Here is a 23,492-nt window from a genome sequence, read left to right on the forward strand (position 1 = left end):
TCTAATCTCTCTGAGTTTATCCTCACGGTCTCTTTGCGAGATATATGTGGGAGGGAGCAATATTCTGCATGGCTCTTCGGTGAAGGTATGTTCTCGAAACTTCAACAAAAGCCCGTACTGAGATACTGAGCGTCTCTCCTGCAGAGTCTTCCACTGGAGTTTATCTATCATCTCCGTAATGCTTTCGCGATTACTAAATGATCCTGTAACAAAGCGCACTGCTCTCCGTTGGATCTTCTCTGTCTCTTCTATCAACCCTATCTGGTACGGATCCCACATTGCTGAGCAGTATTCAAGCAGTGGGCGAACAAGCGTACTGTAACCTACTTCCTTTGTTTTCGGATTGCATTTCCTTAGGATTCTTACAATGAATCTCAGTCTGGCATCTGCTTTACCAACGATCAACTTTATATGATTATTCCATTTTAAATCACTCCTAATGCGTACTCCCAGATAATTTATGGAATTAACTGCTTCCAGTTGCTGACCTGCTATATTGGAGCTAAATGATAAGGGATCTACCTTTCTATGTATTCGCAGTGCATTACACTTGTCTACATTGAGATTCAATTGCCATTCCCTGCACCATGTGCCAATTCGCTTCAGATCCTCCTGCATTTCAGTACATTTTTCCCATCTTCCGGTGGGCCCAGATCCTAAGTTCGATCGGGAGGAGCTTATGTGTTTTCATTTGGATGTGATGTCCCGCCAAGCGGTTGATGGCTTCCCGATCACTAGTTCTCGAGTCGCCAGGGAAACGGCAGCTGACCCGGTTCTGAGGCAAGTAGTTCGCCTCGTTCAGCAGGGGTGGTCGTCCCGACCTCCAGGTCAGGCTTCGGACCCTCTTCGTAATTATTTTGTTCTATGAGACCGCCTCTCAGTCTTGGAAGGAGTTCTCCTTCTGGCTACCGATGATACAGCTCCTTGCGTGGTTGTTCCTGCAAGTTTGCAAAGGGAGATCATCACGTTATTACACGAGGGGCATTGGGGTGTTTCCCGTACTAAAACCTTGGCTCGCAGACATGGGTACAGGCCCCCAGTATTGACAGAGAAATTGAGCACTTGGTGGCCGCCTGTTCCCAGTGTGCGAGCCAACAGGTCAGTGTTCTCTTCATGGCCGCCTGCAGCCCATGCATGGGAACGTGTTCACATAGATTTTGCGGGCCCGTTTCTTAATGGCTTTTGGCTCATTGTCATTGATGCTTATTCCCGATTCCCATATGTGGTTCGCTGCTCCTCAACCACTTCAGAAGTTGCAATCCAGGCACTAGCAAAAATCTTTTCTGTGGAAGGTCTGCCAGTCACCCTGGTATTGGACAATGGACCTCAGTTTATTTCGCAGACCTTCCAGGATTTTTGTAGGCACTTCGGTATTCGGCACATTTGCTCTCCCCCCTTTCATCCACAATCAAATGGAGAATCTGAGTGCATGGTGCGCACATTTAAGATGCAGATGAAAAAGTATGTGCACGAATTTCCTGTGGAGGAGGCGTTGACATTTTTCCTGACGGCATACCGGACGACACCATGGGCCAACCTAGGACCCTGCTGCACCTCCTCCGGCCTGGTCCTCGCCAGTCTTCGCAAAATGGGGTACCCGGCTTTCCACCGGGTATGTCGGTCTGGGCGCGTGGGTTTGGTTCGAATCCACATTGGATACTGGCGGTGGTCCTGTTCCGCAATGGCCGCCAGCTCTATACCTTGCAGGTGGGGCACCGGGAGGTACGTCATCACCAAAATCTGCTACGTCCACGTTTGGGCACTCATTCTCTGACCCCTTGGGCGCCGGCTTCCCCATTGCCAGCACCCATGTTGTTTTATCAGTGGACGCTATCGCCCCTCCCACCTGTGACTCCGCCACACTGCGATGGTTCTCAGCCTTGGCAGCCTCCAGTAGCTCCAGTACCGGCATCGCCATCGTTAGAGATGCCCTGGCGAGAGCCGTCCCCCCTCACAGGCCTGGTTTCTCAGGAGGCTGGCTCACCTGTGGTCGTCCCTTCCCCATCGTCCCCGCCACTGGGTCTTGCCCCTCCCGAGGTGGACCGGGATCCGGAGTTTGACGGCTTGTCATTCGTTCTGTCCCGGGCTCCGGTGGTGGGACGACGGGGGCCTCTTCGTGTGGGTCACTTCCAACCGTATTCAAAGGTTCCGGCTCGAGGGTTGGCAGATCCCCCCCGACTCCAGCCTTCCAATGGACATGGAGGTCATTACTACTGCACGACGCTCCACCTTCCGACGCAGTGGATCACAGTGGCTTCACCCCCCTGGAGGAGGAGGAGCGCAGTAGCCACCAGAAAGATCGCAGGAGGCACACTTCGGCATGCAAGTAAAGTCATGTCCACCAGAGGACACGTGAGAATTCGGCCACACCCTCTGCCAGCGGAACAACAACACAGGCAGCACAACTCAGGCAGCACAGGCCATGCCCCAGTGAGTTCAGATCGGGCATGCCTAGCGGACAGTTCCCAGTCTACACTAGGTGAAGTGTGACGGAAACGTGAAACGTGTTACTACAGTGTAGAAGGGTAGGTGTTCTTGGTCATGCATCCTTGCAAAGCAGGATGAAGAGGGTAGAGCTTAATTAGAGTAATTGCTCGTAAGAAGTGATGATGTCACCACACTACCTGCCTAACACACAGAGAATCCAAAATAACAATAAGAGGTTAATCAAACTGAGGGAATGGTGGGGCTTTCTTGAATTCTTGCAGTTTCATCTGAATTTAGTTTCAGATAGTTTCACACTAATGGATCCTTTCAGCTATCAGAACATTCTCTGGGAGTTATTGAAGTTTACTTGCTAGAATACTTTACTGCATTATGAAATACTCCATTTTTAAGTTTACTGTGACTCATGAAGTGACACTGGTTTGACTATGAGTCCATCTCTTGATGACTGATTGAATGATGTCTGAACTGCTCTGACAGTTGTGTAGCATGAATTCTGTGAAGTGTTGCAGCAGCTGCCAGGCAGTGCTGAATGCAGACATGCACCAACATCTTCACTGCTGTGGGGGGTACGTGATGCTAATAACTGAATGAACAATAAATGTGTCTTTCTATGATGAAAAGACACGCCTGATCATATTTGATGAATGGCAATGAGAAAAACATGTAAGAGAGGGCAACATAGACATACATTGGGTGCTAAGGTTTACCACATTTAGCTCTTCAACTGTCTTATAAAAATGCCTATAGTCAAAGATAACAGAGGGATTTTCATCTCTATAAACTCTCAGGGATCAAGTAGATAACTACCTGGAAGCAACAATAATTTACATGCTGCGGGGGAGAACATGAGAATTGGGGTGTAACCTGCTTCCAAGAATAACTAAAAATTTTTCACTTTTTCATTCTGTATCTAATGCAGTGCACATGTAATATACCATTTGTACGGGACAGTGTATAATTATTATCTAATTGAAATCTCAGTTAAGCTTATAGCTCAGTTGTTTGTATTTATGTTCATGAGTATAATGACGCAGTTGTTCTTACTGGAAGCCTGGGTAATTAAAAGTGACTCCTAATGAAACCTATGGCGGTCATATCACAGGAAAATCATTGTGAGCAAGTAAGTAGCAGAAGGAGTATTATTACCACTCTTTTGAAAACTGGCACTCCCAACTTTTTGAGGACATATTTTGAATTAGCTGAAAGTAACTAACTTATCAAATAACTGACATTAAATGTCTGGAGCCTCCAAATTTTGATCATCTGTTTTGCTTTACTGACTGCAAAGTGTCAAACTCCGACTGTAAAATTTTAATGCTATATTTCTTTCTGAATCAGACAACATGTCTCATTAACTTATTTCAAGATGGAAACCATACTCATACATATGGAACTTGGGAAACCACTTACTAATAAGATTCCATATAATTTTGTGAATTAGTAACGTGAAACATTTTTCATAGTAAAATCTTAAGAGTTTCTGCCAAATAGCAGAATTTAACCTAACAGCATTATGTATTTTCAGAATTTGCATCATGTTCTTACGCCAGTCTAGCTAACTATACCCCTAAGTTTGCAGTCAGCATCTGAGCAGTATACTGCTATCGTCTCTGTCAGAACACTTTAGACTGGTACACAAATAACATCTATACATCAGTTTACTGTAAAGTTTGGGGTCAATGGAAGTATCCAGTTCCACCCATCTACTTTGACCTGTGACATAAGAGTGTTGTGGTGTGTGACGTCATTACGGCATGGAGTTTGACTTGGTTGTGTTTGTAGATGTCGTCTTGTTGTGTTTGATGGTGCCCTCTGGTGGTGGTGGTGGTGGTGGTGGTGTGTGTGTGTGTGTGTGTGTGTGTGTGTGTGTGTGTGTGTGTGTGCGCGCATGCATGCGCACTGAGTGTAATGTGCTGTATTGGGTTCATTTGAGCCTTGGTGTTGGATGTATGAAGTCATTGGCAGTGTTTGTAGTTCAGGACATAAGGTTTGGAAGCTTTTTCAGTGAGTTATCAAATACATATTTTTGTTTATGCATTTTTGTTATGTGTTATTGGTTTGCTGTTTGTGGTGCGATAAGACATTTAATTTGTTGTGTGGGTCTGTTGTTAGTTATGGACATGACCATGAAATACAGGGTGAGCACAAAGTCTTGCCCTGATTATAACAATTTATTACAGAAAAACCGTTTGACATAATTATTTACATTTGATGCCATTACATAGCTTAGTGTTACTACTTTTTAAGACCACTTACGTTAGTAAACCTCAACGTGTGCTCCCTTGGTAGCTCAGAGAATGTTGGGACAGTATTCCAGTTCCCACCAGGTGTTTCGTAACGTGTTCTGTCGTAGTACCCACAGCAGCTTGTATCCTAGCCTTCAGTTTGTTGATGTCAGCAGCTAGTGTGACTAAGACTCTGTCCTTTATATACCCCCACAAAAAAAAAGTCAAGGGGTGTAATGTCGGGAGAGAGGAGTAATGTCTGGATCGGTGGATTGGAAGGAACAGTCCAACACCCTGGCCATCCCACATCTGAATATTACATACTTTGCCCTATTTCAGTTGCACATATCCTGTGGCTGACTGCTATGGGGACATTCCAGCTATGTCAATGAAATTACAAAAGTAATCAGGATAATGAACAAGTTGCAACCAAGGAACACTGCCGTCTCCTCTTTACCGTGCTCCAGATATTAATTGTAATTAATCTATACATATACATAAATTTCACCACCAGAGACACAATACACCCTCACAATTCCAGAGACAAACTGAATCTTGATATACTGAGACACAGACTCTCAAAGACTGCAAACACTCACAAAATTGCATGTTTAAAACTTTCTAATAATCTTCCGATACCTGGTCCGACATTGCCCTATAATATTTTCAAAGTTACGATTTGTGATTTGTTACTCAAATCCCCATTTTACAAGATAGCCAAATATTTGAAATAAACATAATTGGCATTAGTACTTAAGGATATTTCTAAAATATATGAAACTGAGTTGTAAAAACTTCACTGTAAAAATTATTCTTAATTGCATTTATAATATTCAAACCTATTCTGCTGTAAGGGATCAGAAGTGAAAAAATTGAAACTGAAGAATGACAGGCAAGGTTTGGGAAACAGGGAGACTTAGAAAAGTCATCCAGAACCCCAGTCAGGGGAGAGAAACCAGACGGAATGAGAAGGAAAGCATTGTGCAAGAGATAAGAAAAGCAGAAAGCTAAGTGCATTGTATGTAGTTGAGGTGGTGGCGGCGGGTGGGTGGGATTCAGACAGGTCATAAATTAAAAGAGAGAGAAAACTAAAATTGAAGAAGGAATAATTACTGAGATTAAATACTGAGACCAAAGCAATAAATGTAAATTAAGGCCAGGTGGGTGGTGAGAACTAAGAACATGCTGCAATGCCATTTCCCACCTGAGGAGTTGTGAAAAGTTAGTGTCTGGGGGAAGAATCCAGATGGCACATGTGCTGAAACAGGTGCCGAGGTCAAGACTATCATGTTGTAGAGCCAATGTTCTGCAACAGGATATTGTGTGATGCCAGCCTACACCCTCTGTCTATGTCCATTCATACTGACTGGTAACTTGGTGGTAGTTGTACTAGTGTAAAATGAAAAAAGTGTTTACATAACAGCTGGTACACAACATGTGTTGTTTCACAGGTGGCTCCTCGTTTGTCAGTGGATGCCTTTGTTCACAGTAGGATAAAAATAGAGTACAAGATAATCATTATGAATATTATGTCACCTCTCTGATTTAACAACTAAAGTACCTCCCCATCTAGAAAATATGCATATGAACTTTAAAAATGGTTATACAGCTTTGACACCATGTTTAGCCCACTGTATGTTTAGAAAACTTTAGATATAGTAATGTGAGTGGATTTACAGCATTTCATGTCTACTGTCATAGTTAATGTTTAATAAATGCATTTAGAAAACTACGTTCTTTGGGTTTGAATCATGCGTAACATGTGTCAGCAATCAACAAGATAGATTTGGGAAACTGCCAAAGCAACCTCAAATTGGTCAGTACAACTAACTTTTAACAGCCTTGAACTGAACCAAGGTGGTTCTCTTTGTCAATAGTTTGGACTAATATTGTGCCAGATGGAATGTTAAATTTGTAATTTTATGACTGCAAATTGCAAGATGTTGCACCCCAAAGACTTTGAGAAGGTCCCCATTTGTGGAGTGGAAATCTTTTTGTCTTTGAAATTTCATAGTTTTCCCGTCTCTTCTAATGCAGAAAGTTGTATTGTCTCTTTTTAACAGATGGTCCACTGATGAAGTACAGCTGAAAACATCTACTTCCCGTTCAGGTTCTTATCCATATAAACATTAAGAATTTAGAATATGCTGTTTGATTGACTGATTTACTCTCATGTATGATTTATAATGATGTAACCAGGCCTTGTGCAGTACTGGACTGACTGTATTGTATTTTACCGAAATCCAGTGACATTTTAAAGTGTTGAAGTTACTTTGTTAGGCTCGGTTATAATACTTGCATCACTGGCAATGAGAACTATTTCTGGTTCTTCAATATATGATGGAAGAACAGCAGCAGATCCAATATTGATTTCTGTGGTACACCAGTAGTCGTATTCTAAAGATACCATTTCATTTCACTGAAACTTCCTGGCAGATTAAAACTGTGTGCTGCACCAAGACCTGAATCTCTGTTCTGTCTGATCTGATTAAGCATTAGGAAGACTGGGTACTTTATTGGTAAAAATTGGCAAATCTGATGATATCTGAGAACATCACTACACCACAGACTGAAAGCAAGCCACAATGAAGTGATTGGAGAGGCAAGCTGGCACCAATAAAAGCGAGGCCATGGTCACCAGTAAAAGCCAGGCCATGGTCATCTGATGGTAAGTTCATGGCTGCACTATTGTGGGAATGCAAAAACTTTCTGCTGGCCTGTTTCCTGCAGAGACATCAGACCTTTAACACACCCTACAACTTGATGTTACTCACAATACTTAAGCGGCCTACCCCTTATAAAGGCACTGCATATAGACCATAGGAGTGTTACATCTCCACTACAATGCCAGGCCTCACATTGCAACACTAAGCGAACAAAAATTTACCAATATGCACTGGACTGTCCCTGACTGTCCAGTTTACAGCCCAGAATTTCATTGAATGATTACTCAAAGAATCTCTTGGTGCAGAGCACTTCATCAATTTGTAGATGCAACTGTTTGCTTAAATTTGTTTTGGTTACTTTCTTCCCCTTCCCATGAAAGTAGCTTTAAAAAGTTAATTGGGGATTAGCAAAAATGCATTAATAAGATGGGTAATTACGTGTAAAAACAATAAAGCAGTAAATTTGATTATTTTTTAAAATAAAAATGTTATTACTAAAGGCTCATTTATTTTTGACCTAAACTCATACATTGTTTACAATTATGAAACTGAAGTGTTTGTTGGGTTTCAGGTGGAGACAATTGGTGATGCCTACATGGTTGTATCTGGTTTGCCTAAGAGGAATGGAGATGATCATGCAAAGGAAATTGGATTAATGGCTATTGCTATCCTAGATGCAGTGAAGTCTTTCACGATAAAGCATCGTCCAGACACACAGCTCAAAATTCGGATTGGTATACATTCAGGTGAAAATTGAACAACTGTCAGTGCAGTTGTACATGTGACATTCAAATTAGTAGATACTTAGGTACTCTGAAAAGCCCTGTATGCTGCATCATGAAGGGTATTTTATGCCACATAGTTATTCACTCTCTTTCCACATCCATTTATGGTAGCATGAGGAAAAATAATCATAAGCCTCTGTATAACTAGGTCGTTTACCCAGTCATCATGAACTTCACATAAAATATATGAATTGTTTCTGAGTCTAATAATATAATATTTATTCAGCCTAAAGATTTCTATGAGTGGAGTGCTACCTTTCTATTACTATTAAAATTACACTGCTGGCTCTTAAAATTGCAATACCATAAAGGTGGCATGCAACAAACCTCAAACTGGAATGATATGTACTACATGCTTCAACATGTAAACGGTCAGTGTGTCAGCACAATCACAAAAACTATTTACAAATAAAACCATCTACAGTCTGTATATAAGTGTTGTGTACATAGTTCCGCGTAGTCAGCGCGTACACAACTTTCCCACTAGAGCGCGCCCCACTAAGCACAACAGCGCAGGTGCAGCGCTCATCCGTCTCCGCACTACGAGATGGCACTATCTTAGAGACGGACCAAATTCTGCTTCAGCCGATCCGCGCATTAATATGTCACGCAGCCGCTAACGTAGAACTTTTTCTCCTCGCAGATCACCCTCGCGCAGTGATACATGAATGCGCAAGATATTATAACGAGTGTACAGACCTCCGATTAGTCAGTCTGCATTTGTCTGTACCAGTCAGTCTATAGTCAAGTTTGAGTCTGCGCTTAATAAGATTATCATATTCCTGTACATAGCCATGAAGAGAAATGTATAGACACTTTGTCAAGTATCAGAGATATGTGAGAATAAGATTAACATACCAAGACCAAAGGAACTTCAGATTGTCAATTGTAAACAGCATCCAGAGTCAAGTTACATAATATCTACGATTTTTATTATTTTAATAAATGTGTGTGGAAATTAATCAAGTTCTGTTTAAAGTTGGTCACCGTCAATCTGCTACTCTAAGCATGCAAGTGGCATTTCTATCGTCTGACCTAACGGCAGAAGATAAACACGCCACGATAAGACCATGAGACATATTGCTGACACTCACCTACTTCGTTAGAGCGACAAGTCAAATAATCTGATGGGGTGTGTACCGAAGGTCTTACAGTACGCACACCACAATAAGGACATGTTACATAGTGGGTTTCTTGTTCACAAATGCATTTAAATTTTGGCTGTTTGTGAAAATGCCGTTGCTATTTGTGTTGGTCGAAATCTCATAGCTCAAGCTAACATACAGTCAATGGGTTCAGGAGGCCCATACTCAATTCCACACAGGATGTCAATGGCCCTAAGCAGCTAGTGGACAGACATATTCTTCACTATGCCACGGAAGATTGTACATTTCCATCATGTACCTTGTGTCACAAAATAGGATTGTTTGCACCGAAACACATACCCATACAGAGTCCCACAGATTGTCAGCATGGTTGGTTGGTTGGTTGGTTGCGGGGATTGGAGAAGGGACCAAATTACGCTGTCATCAGTCCCTCCGACCTTGTAATAACTAAAACTGATAAAACCTGACACTATAAGAGGGAACTACAATGGCCATAAAATTACAAATGATTGGCAGAGAAGGAAGGAAGAAGGCAGAAGAAGAGAGAAGGGAAAGAAAGCGACAAATGACATGAGCATGAAGGAAGAAGCACAGGTAGACAAGATAGACACTAAAGATAAAACAGACCCCATAAAGAAAGGAGTGGGAAGGCACAGGGAGGGGTTGAACCACCAAGTCCAGTCAAAGCCAGACCAATCAGGATGAAGGGGGGAGAAAGATAGCCTGCCATACCCTCCACCCACCAATAAGGTTGAAGGTCCCACCCTTAAATAAAGCGATAAAAACCCCCATCACGAAGAAACCGTAAAATGAGATCAGCCACTGGTAGTGTGTCAGGAAAGCTAAGAGTCCATCTCAGGGCAGTTAAGTTGGGACAGTCCAGTAAGAGGTGAACCACAGTCAACATCGATCCACAATGACAGAGAGGAGGGTCTTTACAATGGAGGAGACAACTGTGAGTCAGCCAAGTATGGCCGATGCAGAGCCAACCTTATGAGAGGCCTGTAAGGAGGACCACCACATAGTTGTAGAATCCTTTATCGCCCTGAGCTTGTTCGGCGAAGGAAGAAAGTGTCATTCTGCACTCCAAAGTCCCAGTACCTTATGACATAATGCTGAGCAAACGTCTATTTCTGGAATGCCAATAGCAAGGGATGGCCGGTTAGTAGACAATTGAGCCTGTCAATCGGCAACTTCATTGCCAGGGATCCCAACATGGCTTGGGGTCCAAATAAAAACCACTGAGCATCCACGTTGATCAAGGAGAGAAAGGGAGTCCTGGGTAGCTATGACCAATTGGTGGTGAGGGAAGCACTGGCCGATAGCTTGTAATCTGCTCAAGGAGTCACTACAGATAGTGGAAGACAGTCCTGAGCAAAAGCAGACATGGTCCAGTGCGCACAGGATGGCTACCAATTCTGCGGTAAAAACACAACAGCCATAGGTGTGAGCATAACCAGTGTGACCAGCAACCATGGAGCTATCAGTATAAATCACTTCTGAACCCTGGAATGAACTGTGGAGACAGTAGAATTGGTGGTGAAGGGCCTCCGTAGGGACAGAATCCTTTGAATTGATGGAGAGATCAAGACAGAGCTGTGGCCGAGAGACGCACCATGGAGGGGTAAGAGGAGAAAAGAGGTAGTAAATGGTAAAGGGAAGTGATGGAGGTCAGAAAAGAGCAATTGAATGTAGGCAGCCATGGTAAGCCCACATCGTGGCTGTCACCGCATGAGGTTGATCTCCGTGTCTGGATAAAGGAGACCACAATTAGGGTGCTTTGGGGTGCAGTGAATGAGGAGCACAAAAGATATAGCTGTTGGCGCAAAACTTGCAGCAGTGGAATCCCCGCCTCTGCAAGAAGGCTAATCACTGGGCTAGTCCGGAAGGCACCAGTCGCAAGTCGTACCCCACAATGGTGGATGGGGTCTGTCGAAGGTGATGCAGAACCATAGACAGGACTCCCATAGTCAAACGAGACTGGACCAGCACTTTGTACAATTGCAGTAGAATAGAGCGGTCTGCACCCCAGGTGGTATTGTGCAGACATCTAAGAACATTGAGATGTAACCAGCACATCCTCTTCAGCTGGCGAACATGAGGCAGCCATGTCAACCAGGCATCAAAGACCAGACCCAAGAAGCAATGGGTGTCCACCACTTAGAGGGATTTGCCATCGAGAAACAGGTCGGGATGGGGCAGAAATGCATGGCACATGACTTGGCCACCAAAAAGTGAAAACCATGGGAGAGAGCCCAAGATTGCACCCAGTGGATTGCTTCCTGTAGACAGCGTTCTGCAGCGCCCATAATGGAGGAGGCGACGTAGACACAAAAACCATCAGCATACAAAGAGGGTGACACCGTTGGCCCAGTCGCCACGACCAGTCCATTAATGGCTATGAGAAAGAGAGGGACGCTCAGCACAGAATCCTGTGGAACCCCATTTTCTTGCTGAAGGGAAGTGCTGTGGGAGGAACCAACTTGGACACGGAGAGAGTGACAAGAAAGGAAGTTACAGATAGAAACAGGCAGAATGCCATGAAGGCCCCATTCGTGAAGGGTGGTGAGGATGTGGTGGTGCCAGGTGGTGTCGTAGGCTTTATGCAGGTCATAGAAGACTGCAATGAGGTGCTGCTGATGGGCAAAAGCCGACCAGATAGCAGACTGCAGGTGGACCAAGTTATCCACCATAGGGCGGCCACAGCGAAAACCACCTTGAGTCAATGACAAAGCGTCGCGGGATTCAAGGATCCAAAACAGCTGCCAACTCACCAGGTGTTCAAGGAGCTCACAGAGGGTGTTGGTAAGGCTGATTGGACGGTAGCTATCCACCTGGAGAGGGGGCTTCTCAGGCTTCAACACCGAAATAACAATGCTTTCAACACCAAAATAACAATGCTTTCCTGCCACTGTGTAGGAAATACCCCCTCACTCCACAGATGGTTGAAAAGGGTCAGTAAACAATCCTAACGAATTCCCACTTGCTAAATGGGGCATTATGAAAGCTCTTTCAAGAGGAGGAACATGAGTGGATACTGAGGTGATGCAGAGGCTTGGGCAAACTGTTGAGCGGAATGCTCTGCTACGAAGTCTGGATGGGTAAGGACACCACCACACACAGAAATTCCTAAAATACTGGTGGGAAGACGATGGCCAAAAATTCGCCTGAGTTTCGCCCAGGCTTGTGAAGAGGGAGTGTGAGGAAATATGGCAGCCAAATGTCATTCACAGAAAATCTGTTTCTGAAATTTTTTTACGTAACAGGCCTGGTCGCAGAATCATTTAAAGACCAGAAAGAGAGCAGTAGAATGGTGCCGCTTGAAGTGTTGAAGAGCACAGCGGCAGTCTCTTATGGCTGCAGCAATTTCAGGAGTCCACCAAGGTACCAGCTTCTGATGGGGGGAACCCGAGGAGGAAGGGATGGCTGAAGCAGCTGCGGAAAGAATGGCAGCAGTCAAAGTTTGTGTAGGCTCATCATTACTGCTGTGTGGTAGTACAGTGGGGATGGTAGCAGAGGAGGAGGCACCCCATTCATTTTAGAGAAAGCCCACCTGGGAGGGTGACGGAGCAAGATACACTGAAGGAAGGTCAAAACAATTTGGTAATGATTGCTGTCACACAAGTCATTGTGGACACCCCACTGATTGGAAGGAAGAAGGCCAATACTGCAGATGGAGAGGTCAGTGGCGGAGAAAGTGCTGTGTGCCACACTAAAGTGTGTGGGAGCGCCAGTTTTTAGTAGACAGAGGTTAAGCCCTGCCAGAACAGCTTCAACTGTCCCTCCCAGGGCAGTAGCCGTGTGACTACCCCAAAGAGGGTTGTGGGCATTAAAGTCCCCTAGAAGCAGCAAGGTAGAAGGGAGTTGTTGAAGAAGGGTGGTTAGGGCAAGGGATGTGGGTGGCCTGTCAGCCGGAAGGTAGAGATTACAGATTGTGATTGGAGTGGCCAGATGGAACCTGAGAGCGATTGCTTCCAGAGTGGTATGGAGGGAACCCATTTACTAACAATGTCCTTGCGGACCAAGGTGCAAACACCACCAGAAGCCGAAAGGGGCCAATTTGGTTCTGACAGAAAGTGTGGAACCCACGAAGGGTGGCCGGCCGAAGTGGCCGTGCGGTTAAAGGCGCTGCAGTCTGGAACCGCAAGACCGCTACGGTCGCACGTTCGAATCCTGCCTCGGGCATGGATGTTTGTGATGTCCTTAGGTTAGTTAGGTTTAACTAGTTCTAAGTTCTAGGGGACTAATGACCTCAGCAGTTGAGTCCCATAGTGCTGAGAGCCTTTTGAACCATTTTTTTGAACCACGAAGGGTGGGTGAATAATAATTGAAAAAATGGGTCTCCTGGAGAGAAATGCAAGCAGCAGAGTAGGAAGAAAGAAGGCGCTGCAACTCCAGGAGGTGACGCAAATATCCATTATCATTCCACTGAAGGATTCTCAAGCTGGAGTCCAAATGGGAAGTGAAAGGGGCTGGAGCCGGCCATGCCGCCGAGTATCCATCCGCCACTGATAAGGATTGGGTAAAGTCCATATAGGTGGGGATAGACACTGTTGGTTCATTGGCTGGAGGAGGGGAAGGTGGCACCTCAGGGGGTACCAGAGGGGCCTTTTCCTTGTTCCTGTGTTTCTGCTTCTTCTCTAGTGAAGGAAGAGAAGGGCAGACTGCAGCAAGATCAGGCACAGACTTACATCTGGCAATCTTGATGCCCACCAGCTGCGGATCACGCGGCCGATGTGGAGCCGCAGATCGGCTTTCAGGGGGGTGCTGGGAAGAGGAGTCCCGGGAGGGAGCTCCAGTACTGGCAGCTGCCGAAAAAGGGGAGCGTTTCTCCGGTGGAGGAGGGGGAGCAGCACCCGAAGGGGTGGGTACGGTTACTGATGGGGAGGGGAAGGGGTGTGGGAGAAGGAAGGTGGGGAGGAAGTTGTTGGGCGAATGGGGCGGGGCTTGGAAGAGGAGAGGGTAGGAGGGAATGGACATAACTGAAGCAGAAATAGAAGTTATAGGCACAGGATGGAGCCAGTCATACTTTCGACAAGCCTGTAGGTAAGTCGATCTAAGGATCAGTCTTTCTTTCACATACACCAGGCATGCTGGAGAATGTGGAGGATGCTGCACATTACAATTTACGCACACTGGTGGGGGACCACAGGCACTCACCTGTGTCCAAACCGAAAGCATCTCATCGGTGGTGGAATGTAAGGTTTTACATCACAGTGATACATCAACACCTTGGCCTTCTCTGGGAGGGTATCCCCCTCGAAGGCCAGGATAAATGCACCTGTATAGATGTGATTGTTTTTAGGGCCTCGTACACAGCGGATAAATCGAAATCCTCACCACTCGAGGTTTGCATGGAGCTCCTCGTCAGTTTTGAGAAGAAGATACTGGTGGAAAATGATGCTCTGTACCAAGTTCAAAGATTGGTGGGGCGCAACAGAGACTGGGATGTCACCAAGATGGTCACAAGCATGCAGGGCTTCAGTATTGGGCAGCAGAAAAGGTCTTTATGAGCAAAGAACCAGACTGCATTGTACTCAAAGGATTCGACTTCGCCGTACTTATCTTCGGTCACCTCCATGCAAAACAAAGGCTTGGTCATGGCAAAACTTTCGCCATCTGTCCTGGTACAAACCAGGTACCGAGGGAAAGGTTTCAACCCAAGCTGGCAAGCTTGACCCTCTTCCCAAGGGATAGCCAAGGAGGGGAAGGCCAAAGGATCAGTAGGAGTAGTGTCATGTCTTGTATCACTCTTAGAGATGGCCATAGAATGGCCAGGATGTGTCGCTTTTGTCGCTTCATGAGCAAGTTGTCTGCCCACGACAAATTGCCTCCGATGAGCGCCCACGACAAATTGCCTCCGATGAGCGTGACATGACAGCTGTTGACATTAGATTTGTTTGAGCAGTTTCAGGAGGTCTCTCGTGCATGCGCAATCGAGTCACATATGGGTAGTACCTTCTCCTGCTTCTGGCTATGGATGTGTGGCTGGGTGCCACTATCTAGTATTGCCCTGGTTCGGAAATATCGTAGATCCGGGGCTGATGCACAGAGCAGTCTGAGTTGTGGTGGGGAGGTGGGTAGTCTCCACCTGGTATGCGTCTACGTTTAGTAATTTTGCTGTTTCCTCTTCATTTATTACTCCCACATCAAATGAATACAAAACAGATTTCTATGGCCGGGAGCTATCAAATGAATTAAAATACATTGGCATAATTACGGAAGGCTAAAATATGTTGTTATTTGCAGGTTTTACATCCACCTTTCTGAGAGTCAACATGAGATAATACAGTGCTGGTACTCAAGAAAATTTACATCCGAATCTGGACATACGAATGTGCACTTTAAGCCCAATTATGTATTTTAGTATGGTTCACGAAAGTGTCCTCTGATGTCTTTGTTTCTTTTGTGACACAGTGCAAGATCTTTTAATGTTTTACATGTACGAACATACGGGCTTTCTGTGTCATCGTAGCTGCGCAAGGGGCGGTGGCGCCTGTTATCTGGCACTCTGTGGCAACTGCTGAAATGAATCAGCTTCTAACAGGTCACGGAAAAACATTGTGGATGGTGGTTTCAAAAGCATTACTTTCAAAGTAAATTTCCTTTTACACAAAATGAACTATATGTGAGAATGTATGAAGAATTTCTTAAATCACAGAGCATTTGACCCTCAATTATAAATCAACTCTTTGAGGACGACCATCTAGAAGAATTTCTAGTCCAGAAGATCAGACATTTACGTTGTTATTAAAAATTTTACTGGCAAATTTATGTGATATATCTTAAAGTGTAACACGCACAAAAAAGATCAACATTATATGTGGAAGCTTAGCTTCTCTTGAAGCTTAATAATCTTTGAGAGTACGATTATATGTGAAACCACTGTTTTTCTTGTAGCAACACTGTATATTAATTTAAACCATCAACTTTTCTTATTTGTGTGTTCTTGCTATTTAAGAGTGATTTTGCTATTGGCTGACTACATCACGTGTCCTATGTTGTCATCAGCTGGCGAGATCACATGACATGAGCTATGACTGGCTTACAAAAGCGCGTTGCAATCTAGATTTCAGTGCCTTGGAAAGTAACTTATGGTGTTTGGTGGAATTCGAATTCATATCTTCGTAACACGAAAATATGCGGCGTACATGTTGCTGCTGCACGTCAAAGATCTTTCCAAAACGCCCCCCCCCCCCCCTCTCTCTCTCCATCCCTTCTTTTTCTTATTTTATGCAAATCTATTCATCTTTCCATATGATTACACATATCCATACCCATCATAATCTGTTTTACACATTCTGATCTTTATCTGCCACTACACTTTTTTGGCTCTCCTACTTCCAGTGATAAGTTAACTTGGAATTACTGGGTAGGTTGTCACTAACTTATTACTCAGATGAAGATTTTCAATTAAGTTATTTTCCTCTAATGCTTTTTTCAATACATCTCAGTTTTATATATAATTTTTTCGTGTACTATTTATCGTTCTTTTGCAGTACCACATTTCAGATGCTTCCAGTCTTCTCAAATGTTCCCTTAGTTCACTTCCATACACTGTTGTACACAAGACATGTATTTCATAATCATCATCTGCAATTCCTTGATACCAGATGAGTTGTTTCACTGAAAGTATTTTGCATATGGCACTTTGTCTCTAATGTGCCCAACACTTCTACTTTCTTGAGCAGCAGTTTTTTTCACAAAATCTATTGCCAGTTGCTGGCATGTTTGACAGTAAGATCATTAGTGCCCTTCTAAAATCGTTTAGAGTGCCTCACTTAAGGAGCACATTGTAGTATCAAAATATGATACAATAGAAAAGGAGTTGAAGTCATTTACAAATACAGAAGTATTTCAAACTAAAAACATCCCAAAATAATTAAAATCCTGTCTTTAATATATAGATAGTTACAAGCATTTTGGAAAAACATGATTTTAACCTTCGTAATAGATTAAGGATTAATTTTGTTCTCTCACATAAACTGAGAAGTTGTTGGACACTGCCAGTGTCATCACTTTTCATGGAGATAACAACCCTAGCGACATCACTTGATACCTGTTAGCATATCAACCAGAATCAGTCCAAATATGCCAACAGTTACTGATGGTTATTCATTATCCAGGAGGAAGTCTTAGGTGAAAAGGTAATTTCATGTATGATAATGAGCCAGAATACTTCGTTCCACCTGAATGACTGAATGGTGCTATGCCATGATCAAGTGGTTCATTTATTAATGAGAGATTATTCATCCTTATTTTCTGCCACTATCTCTCACTGCTCTCCATAACTGTAGTAGTAGCATTTTTGACATGCATAGTTCACCCTGAATTTACAAGACATATGGTTTTCAGGCAACACAAAGCTTTCAATGGCTTGCAAGCAGGTGTTGAGGGAAAGTGGTTGCGAGTGGTATTCATCATTGATGAATATGACCACACAAATTTCAGTCATTTCCTCAGTAATGCCATCCTTTCTGTGTTAGATTATCATCTCTGTGCGCAGGAACAACAATTTCTTTAAACTTAGTATCTTGGAGACCAAACCTTGTTTGTGTCAAGAGCCTCTGTTCTTCCACATGAACTTGGAATCCATTTACCTTGTTTGTAATACAGGTGACATTTTGGCAATGAGACTTTTTCTTGTACTTCTCTTCTACTGCTTGCCATTCAACAGATTTAATCCTTCAAAGCTTTGTAAAGCTTTATGTGTGCACCTACAGAAATGCTATCATCTCATTTTCAGTATCATAAGGAAAACATGATTTTGTGACATTTTGTTCATTGTAGCTTTACAACCAGTTTTTTCTGAAAGATTATACTTCCAGTACCTTTTGTTAGTAGGGTCAGGTGTTTACGCTCTGAGTGTGGTACATCCATCCCATTGGAAACATTTAATTTTAGAAAAGAAAATAATCATGAACTCATTATTTATTGGGAACATAAATTTTGGTCCTTACTGAGCCCCACTGATCTGGACAAGCATAATACAACTGGATTGCTAATACAACTGGGGTGCAGCAGGTGTTTAAGAGACTGACCACTTACAACTTTTTTACCTCAACAGACATTTACCCTTTGGAATTGAGCACACCACGAGATTGAGGTATTCTAACAATGGTGGTTAAGCCAATATTCTCTCATAATAACCCCCCCCCCCCCCCCCCAATTACACTTTACAATGGTTGCTGAAGTGTTCAAGGAGACTAGTGCCATTGACAGTGCCTACATCAAGAGACCTGGTGCACCAAACCCTTTAACCTAACACATCTCAAGTTCTCACTAAGTTCTCACCATTCAGAACTGCCCAGACTGCATTTGATGCTTTACTGGATTACCACAGATCTGGTGAGCATTATACCCTTAGAAAATATGCTACATGGCTCTCATCTTAAGATTCTGCAGTTGTGGTAGCCAGCTGAGCTTGGAATCTAGTATGGGGTCCAAAAGACTCACATAGGTATGAAAACCAAGAATGGTATCATTAAACTGCAAGTGAGATGAAGTAAGTATTTTTAATGCAGGTGGAACTGACATAATTTTCTCCTTACAGAATAGTTCAGATTACAAAATACTGGATAATAGTGAGCATTTTTCATGACTCTTACTCTTTACAGCAAAGAGGGACACATCTGAGACAGTGCTTTGTTTGATATCACTCTTTTGAGTGAATTTACCAGAAGTGATGCTTCCAAAATAACAGAACGAAGTTTCTGAGGGAAAAGATTTCAGTAACAGTGGATAGCCTTAACAGTGGCACTACCTGTGAAATTGCCTGAGAATATTTCATCTCCAGTCATAGCAAAGGCCTTTTAAATGTAAAATATGAGGTATTCCATGTAAATGAACTAGAAGATCCTATATTTTTGACCTCAAGGCTGCTGATCAGTCACTGGAATCCATGACTATATCAAGTATTTAAGAGCATATATGTGAAGTGATTTATGTCAGTGCTCATATAAATCTAAGTGTACAGAATATCCCAGAAGCAATTGTGTAATTCACACACACAAAAGAGGTCACCTGGAAAACTCTCATTCAACAAAAACATTGTTCAATGGTTTGGGGCTCTTATGGAAAAGGTAAAAATGTTACAAAGAAGGGATCTGAGGAGGAGCATAGCAGAGAGTCTTTCTCACAACAAAATCCCAAGAATTCATATTCTGCAACAAGAACAGAAACATATTAGTTCCTTAAACTAACATCTTGGGTAATTAGAGAAACTGGAGCTAATACAGAGAGGTGTGGATATCTTCCTTCCCATGTATCATTGGTAAGTGGAAAAAGGGGGGGGGGGGAGATGAAGGGCAGGATTATTGTGTTGCTCTAAGTGCTCTCTCTGTGACAAACTGTGTGGTGGCTTGAAGAATACAGGTGTAGATGTGGGTCCGTAGTTTGCAAACTTCTAGATTGACAATTTTAACTCTCATTTACCAAAAACTATGTTTTATCTTCAGATATAAGGGATAATTTTTTCTTATGGTCATCTGTCCATTTTTTTCTCAGTTTCCTTATGTTGCTACATCCTGCATATTATCCCCTATGTATGCAGCAGTTATAGTCACTGGCTGGCAACATGTGGGTTAAGGGTTCATTTTTTGCCTCCTGCACATATTTATCATTTAACAGTTGTGATTTCTAGAAATTTTCTGAGTCACTTAATTATGGAATAATTGAAACTGATACAACATTCTGTGTATGTGTAAACAGGAATACTCTTTGTTGTTGTAAGCCATTCAATTCTGTGTGTACTTCTGTTGTGTTCTTAATAAATGTACTTTTGGTTTGGACATGTTAGTTTTTTGTTTAGACACTGATTATCTTGAACAACATCATTATTGTTACACAAAATCTATCACCTTCGTGGATACAAACATGAGTACACACAGTATACAAACAGCACATCCTTCCTACAAAACTTAATTTTGTTGTACCACTGGCCAGAATCAAATGTACATCAGGCATCCATCAAGTGTTTCTGCAAGACATGGCCCATGATCTCATAAAAAAAGCTGAAGAGCTGAAATTATGTTGCTAAATATGAAAGGTGCTATGACATGATGTGCCCTGCCAGTGCCTCCTTTTACTTGAGCAGAACAGCTCAGTGGTGGCTTAATGACAACAAGGAAAAGCTCAAGAGCTGGACCAAATTTCAAGCTGAAATTAAAAACACATTTGGTGACAATCAGAAGCAAGTCCACATAACTGAAGAACAGAGTACAAAATGAGGGATGGTGACACAGTTATACAAAGTGCTTTGGCACTGTGACCCACATAGGAATGAAGTGAAATGATAATGCCGGATTGTTGGCTGGGGGGCCCTACGGGGAAAGTTCAGGTGATGCAACACTGGGGGACTTGCATATCGGTGATGATGAAATGATGATGAGGACAAATCAGTACCCAGTCCAAGAGCAGAGAAAATCTCGAACCCTGCCGGAAATCGAATCTGGGCCCACTGCTTCGTAGGCAAGCATGTAACCACTCAGATAAACAGGTGGACGGTCTACAGAGAACCCAAATATGACAGAGAACAATAAAGTTTAACACTAATTTCAGTAGCGTATGATATCAAGTGCTCTTTTTCAAGGATATCACCACAACAGAGGATTTTATCAAGTTACAGCATCATATTGAAGCATTGCACCAGGAACCAGTGTGTGTGCGATACATTTTCAACAGAATTCCAAATCTCGCACTGATGGTTGTCAGTGGCAGATCAGCTGAAGTTCACATTGCTAGCAAGGCAAACAGTAAATGAAAACATATAAGGGTTTATTATGTATATTAACATCAAGCACAAACAGCCAAAAGTAGCAGAGCTAGGAGATGGCAGCATCACTAATTCAAGAAGTAGTTTGTCAAACAGTGGCATCAATCTGATTGAGGATGACTAACACTGAGGAATGGGCTTAGCAACTCCAGACATATGTTGTAGCAGTCGAAAAACTTCTTAGATTCTCTGTGACATGGATATTGCTAGCTCTATTACCAGTGTTTGACCACTGTGCCAAACAACAGATATCTGGAGCATGGAGGACAACATTCTAGTATAGCCATGCAGTCTTTCACAATGTATTAGTTGTATAAATGTTCTGATACATTTTTAGTATTAATTCTCTGCACTGCCAATTCTTAAAGACATATATTATTAGAAAGTCTCTACTTTGTTGAAAACAACATGTTGTTTTTAATTGTAATCATGGGTATGTAGCTGAATCAACAACATTTATGTGTGTATGATTTATTGTGTAATCAAAATGTAATCAATCAGCAACAAATATTATAGGGCTGTTCAGGAAAGGCCCATCCACTCATTACTCGTGCACACTTTGGTAGAGTTCGGGCAACCTGTGTGCATTCACACAGACAAAGGTCAATGGCTGGGTAGTCTTTAATTATATATATGAAGATAGTAACTGTTCTCGAAAGAAAAGATACCATCTTTCTTTCGAGAACAGTTACTATTTTCATATATATAGTTAAAGGCTACCCAGCCATTGACCTTCATCTGTGTGAATGCACACAGGTTGCTCGAACTCTTACGGGAAACACCAAAGTGCACACGAGTAATGAGTGGATGGGCAAATATCCAGAACAAAATGGTGTAACGAAAAGGACTAACAGACCAATTTGTGGTATGACACAGTGAATGTTATTTGAATCTGGTCTGCCTAAGAAACATTGGGTAGAGGCTTGCATTACAACAGTTAACATTAAGAAAAATGTTCATCACAGAGCACTCAATGGTAAGACTCCACAGGAGTTATGGAAAGGAAACTGTCTTCTTAGAACCATTTGAAAGTTTCGGCTGTTCAACCCTTCTCCATATAATACACCAGATCTAAACAGATGAGAGTGGGATGCCAAAGCTAAAGAACTTTGTTTTTGTAAGATTATGGTGAAATGCCTAAATGTTACAGACCTTTCTGCAGAATGAGTGCATGAGAATACAAGGGCATCAGCTGTAAATAAGATTACTGTATGTTCTGAATGGACAGTACGCTGAACAGGTTGAGACAGAAGGAGTAGTGTAAGTGACGGTGTAGACACCAATCAAAACACAGACTACATTTAACATACTCAGTCAGTGGTAGATACACAGGAGACTGAGATGTTGCCGAGAGGCCCTGATGTTCCAGAAGAGGTCTAGCCAGTAAACCAAATCCAAGGAGTACCTGGATTATGTAACCTACTTGGTAAGTAATTTTTCAAAGTTAGAAGAAGGTCCTGTGAAACTGGAGGATACCATGTTAAGGAGTGACAGAGAAGACTGGAGAAAGGCCATGAAAGAAAAAATAAAGTGTTTCCAGAACAATAGTGTTCGGGAACTTGTGGTCTCACCAAAGAGTAAAAGTATTGTATGTAACAAGTGTGTATTTAAGTAAAAAAGGAATGGAGATGGTACAGCACACTATTGCTGGACTTGTTGGTAAGGGTTTACTCAAAAGTCTGGAATAGATTACAATGAAATCTTTTCATCTATTGTGAGGTGTACAGTCTTTCCTAAGTTTGGCTCCAAATCTCAATATTAAGAGCTACCATTTTGTTATTAAGACTGTTTTTATATGGAGCCTGGAGGAAACTATTCTCATGAAGTAACCAGGTTGTTTTGTATCAAAAAGGAATGAGGTAAAGTCTATAACCCACACAAGGCCATTTATGGTTTAAGACAATCATCTATACAGTGGAATGAAAAGGCAAAATGTGTACTTTTAGACCTAGGATGTGCTGCAAATACCGATGAAGATTATGTGATCATTAAAAGGTCAGGTTGAAAACATGGTTCAAATGGCTCTGAGCACTATGGAACTTAACATCTGAGGTCATCAGTCTGCTAGAACTTAGAACTACTTAAACCTAACTAACCTAAGGACATCACAAACATCCATGCCCGTGGCTGGATTCGAACCTGCGACCGTAGCAGTCGCGCAGTTCCGGACTGAAGCGCCCAGAACCACGTGGCCACCGTGGCCTGCTTGAAAACATGCAATTGTTGCTTTGTAAATAGATGATTTTTATGTCTTTAGTAACAACAATGAGATGAAAGGCTATCTGTATCAGCAAACTATCTGAGCATTTTGATGTTCAAGATTTAGGAGAAGCAAACTCCTCTCTAGGTACCTTTATAAGTAGAAACGGGGACGAACGTAATTTAAAACTTCACTAGAAGAGCTATTTTGCAGATGTGTTGAAACGTTTTAATATGTGTGATTGTACTCCTGCAGGAATGATAAAGGTGGCTGTGTTAAAAATTTGGGA

General features: G+C 42.7%; 1 protein-coding gene across 1 annotated transcript in view; it reads left to right on the forward strand.

Moving 5' to 3' along the window:
- The window catches only part of LOC124613268 (atrial natriuretic peptide receptor 1-like), a 412,251-nt gene that overhangs the window by 337,809 nt on the left and 50,950 nt on the right, over positions 1-23,492 (forward strand). Inside the window, exon 9 of the mRNA XM_047141960.1 lies at positions 7,911-8,085. Coding sequence (XP_046997916.1) covers positions 7,911-8,085 — 175 coding nt within the window. The remainder of the gene's footprint in view (positions 1-7,910; positions 8,086-23,492) is intronic.

Source organism: Schistocerca americana, chromosome 4 (genome assembly GCF_021461395.2).
Source record: "Schistocerca americana isolate TAMUIC-IGC-003095 chromosome 4, iqSchAmer2.1, whole genome shotgun sequence".
In the NCBI taxonomy this organism is placed as follows: domain Eukaryota; kingdom Metazoa; phylum Arthropoda; class Insecta; order Orthoptera; family Acrididae; genus Schistocerca; species Schistocerca americana.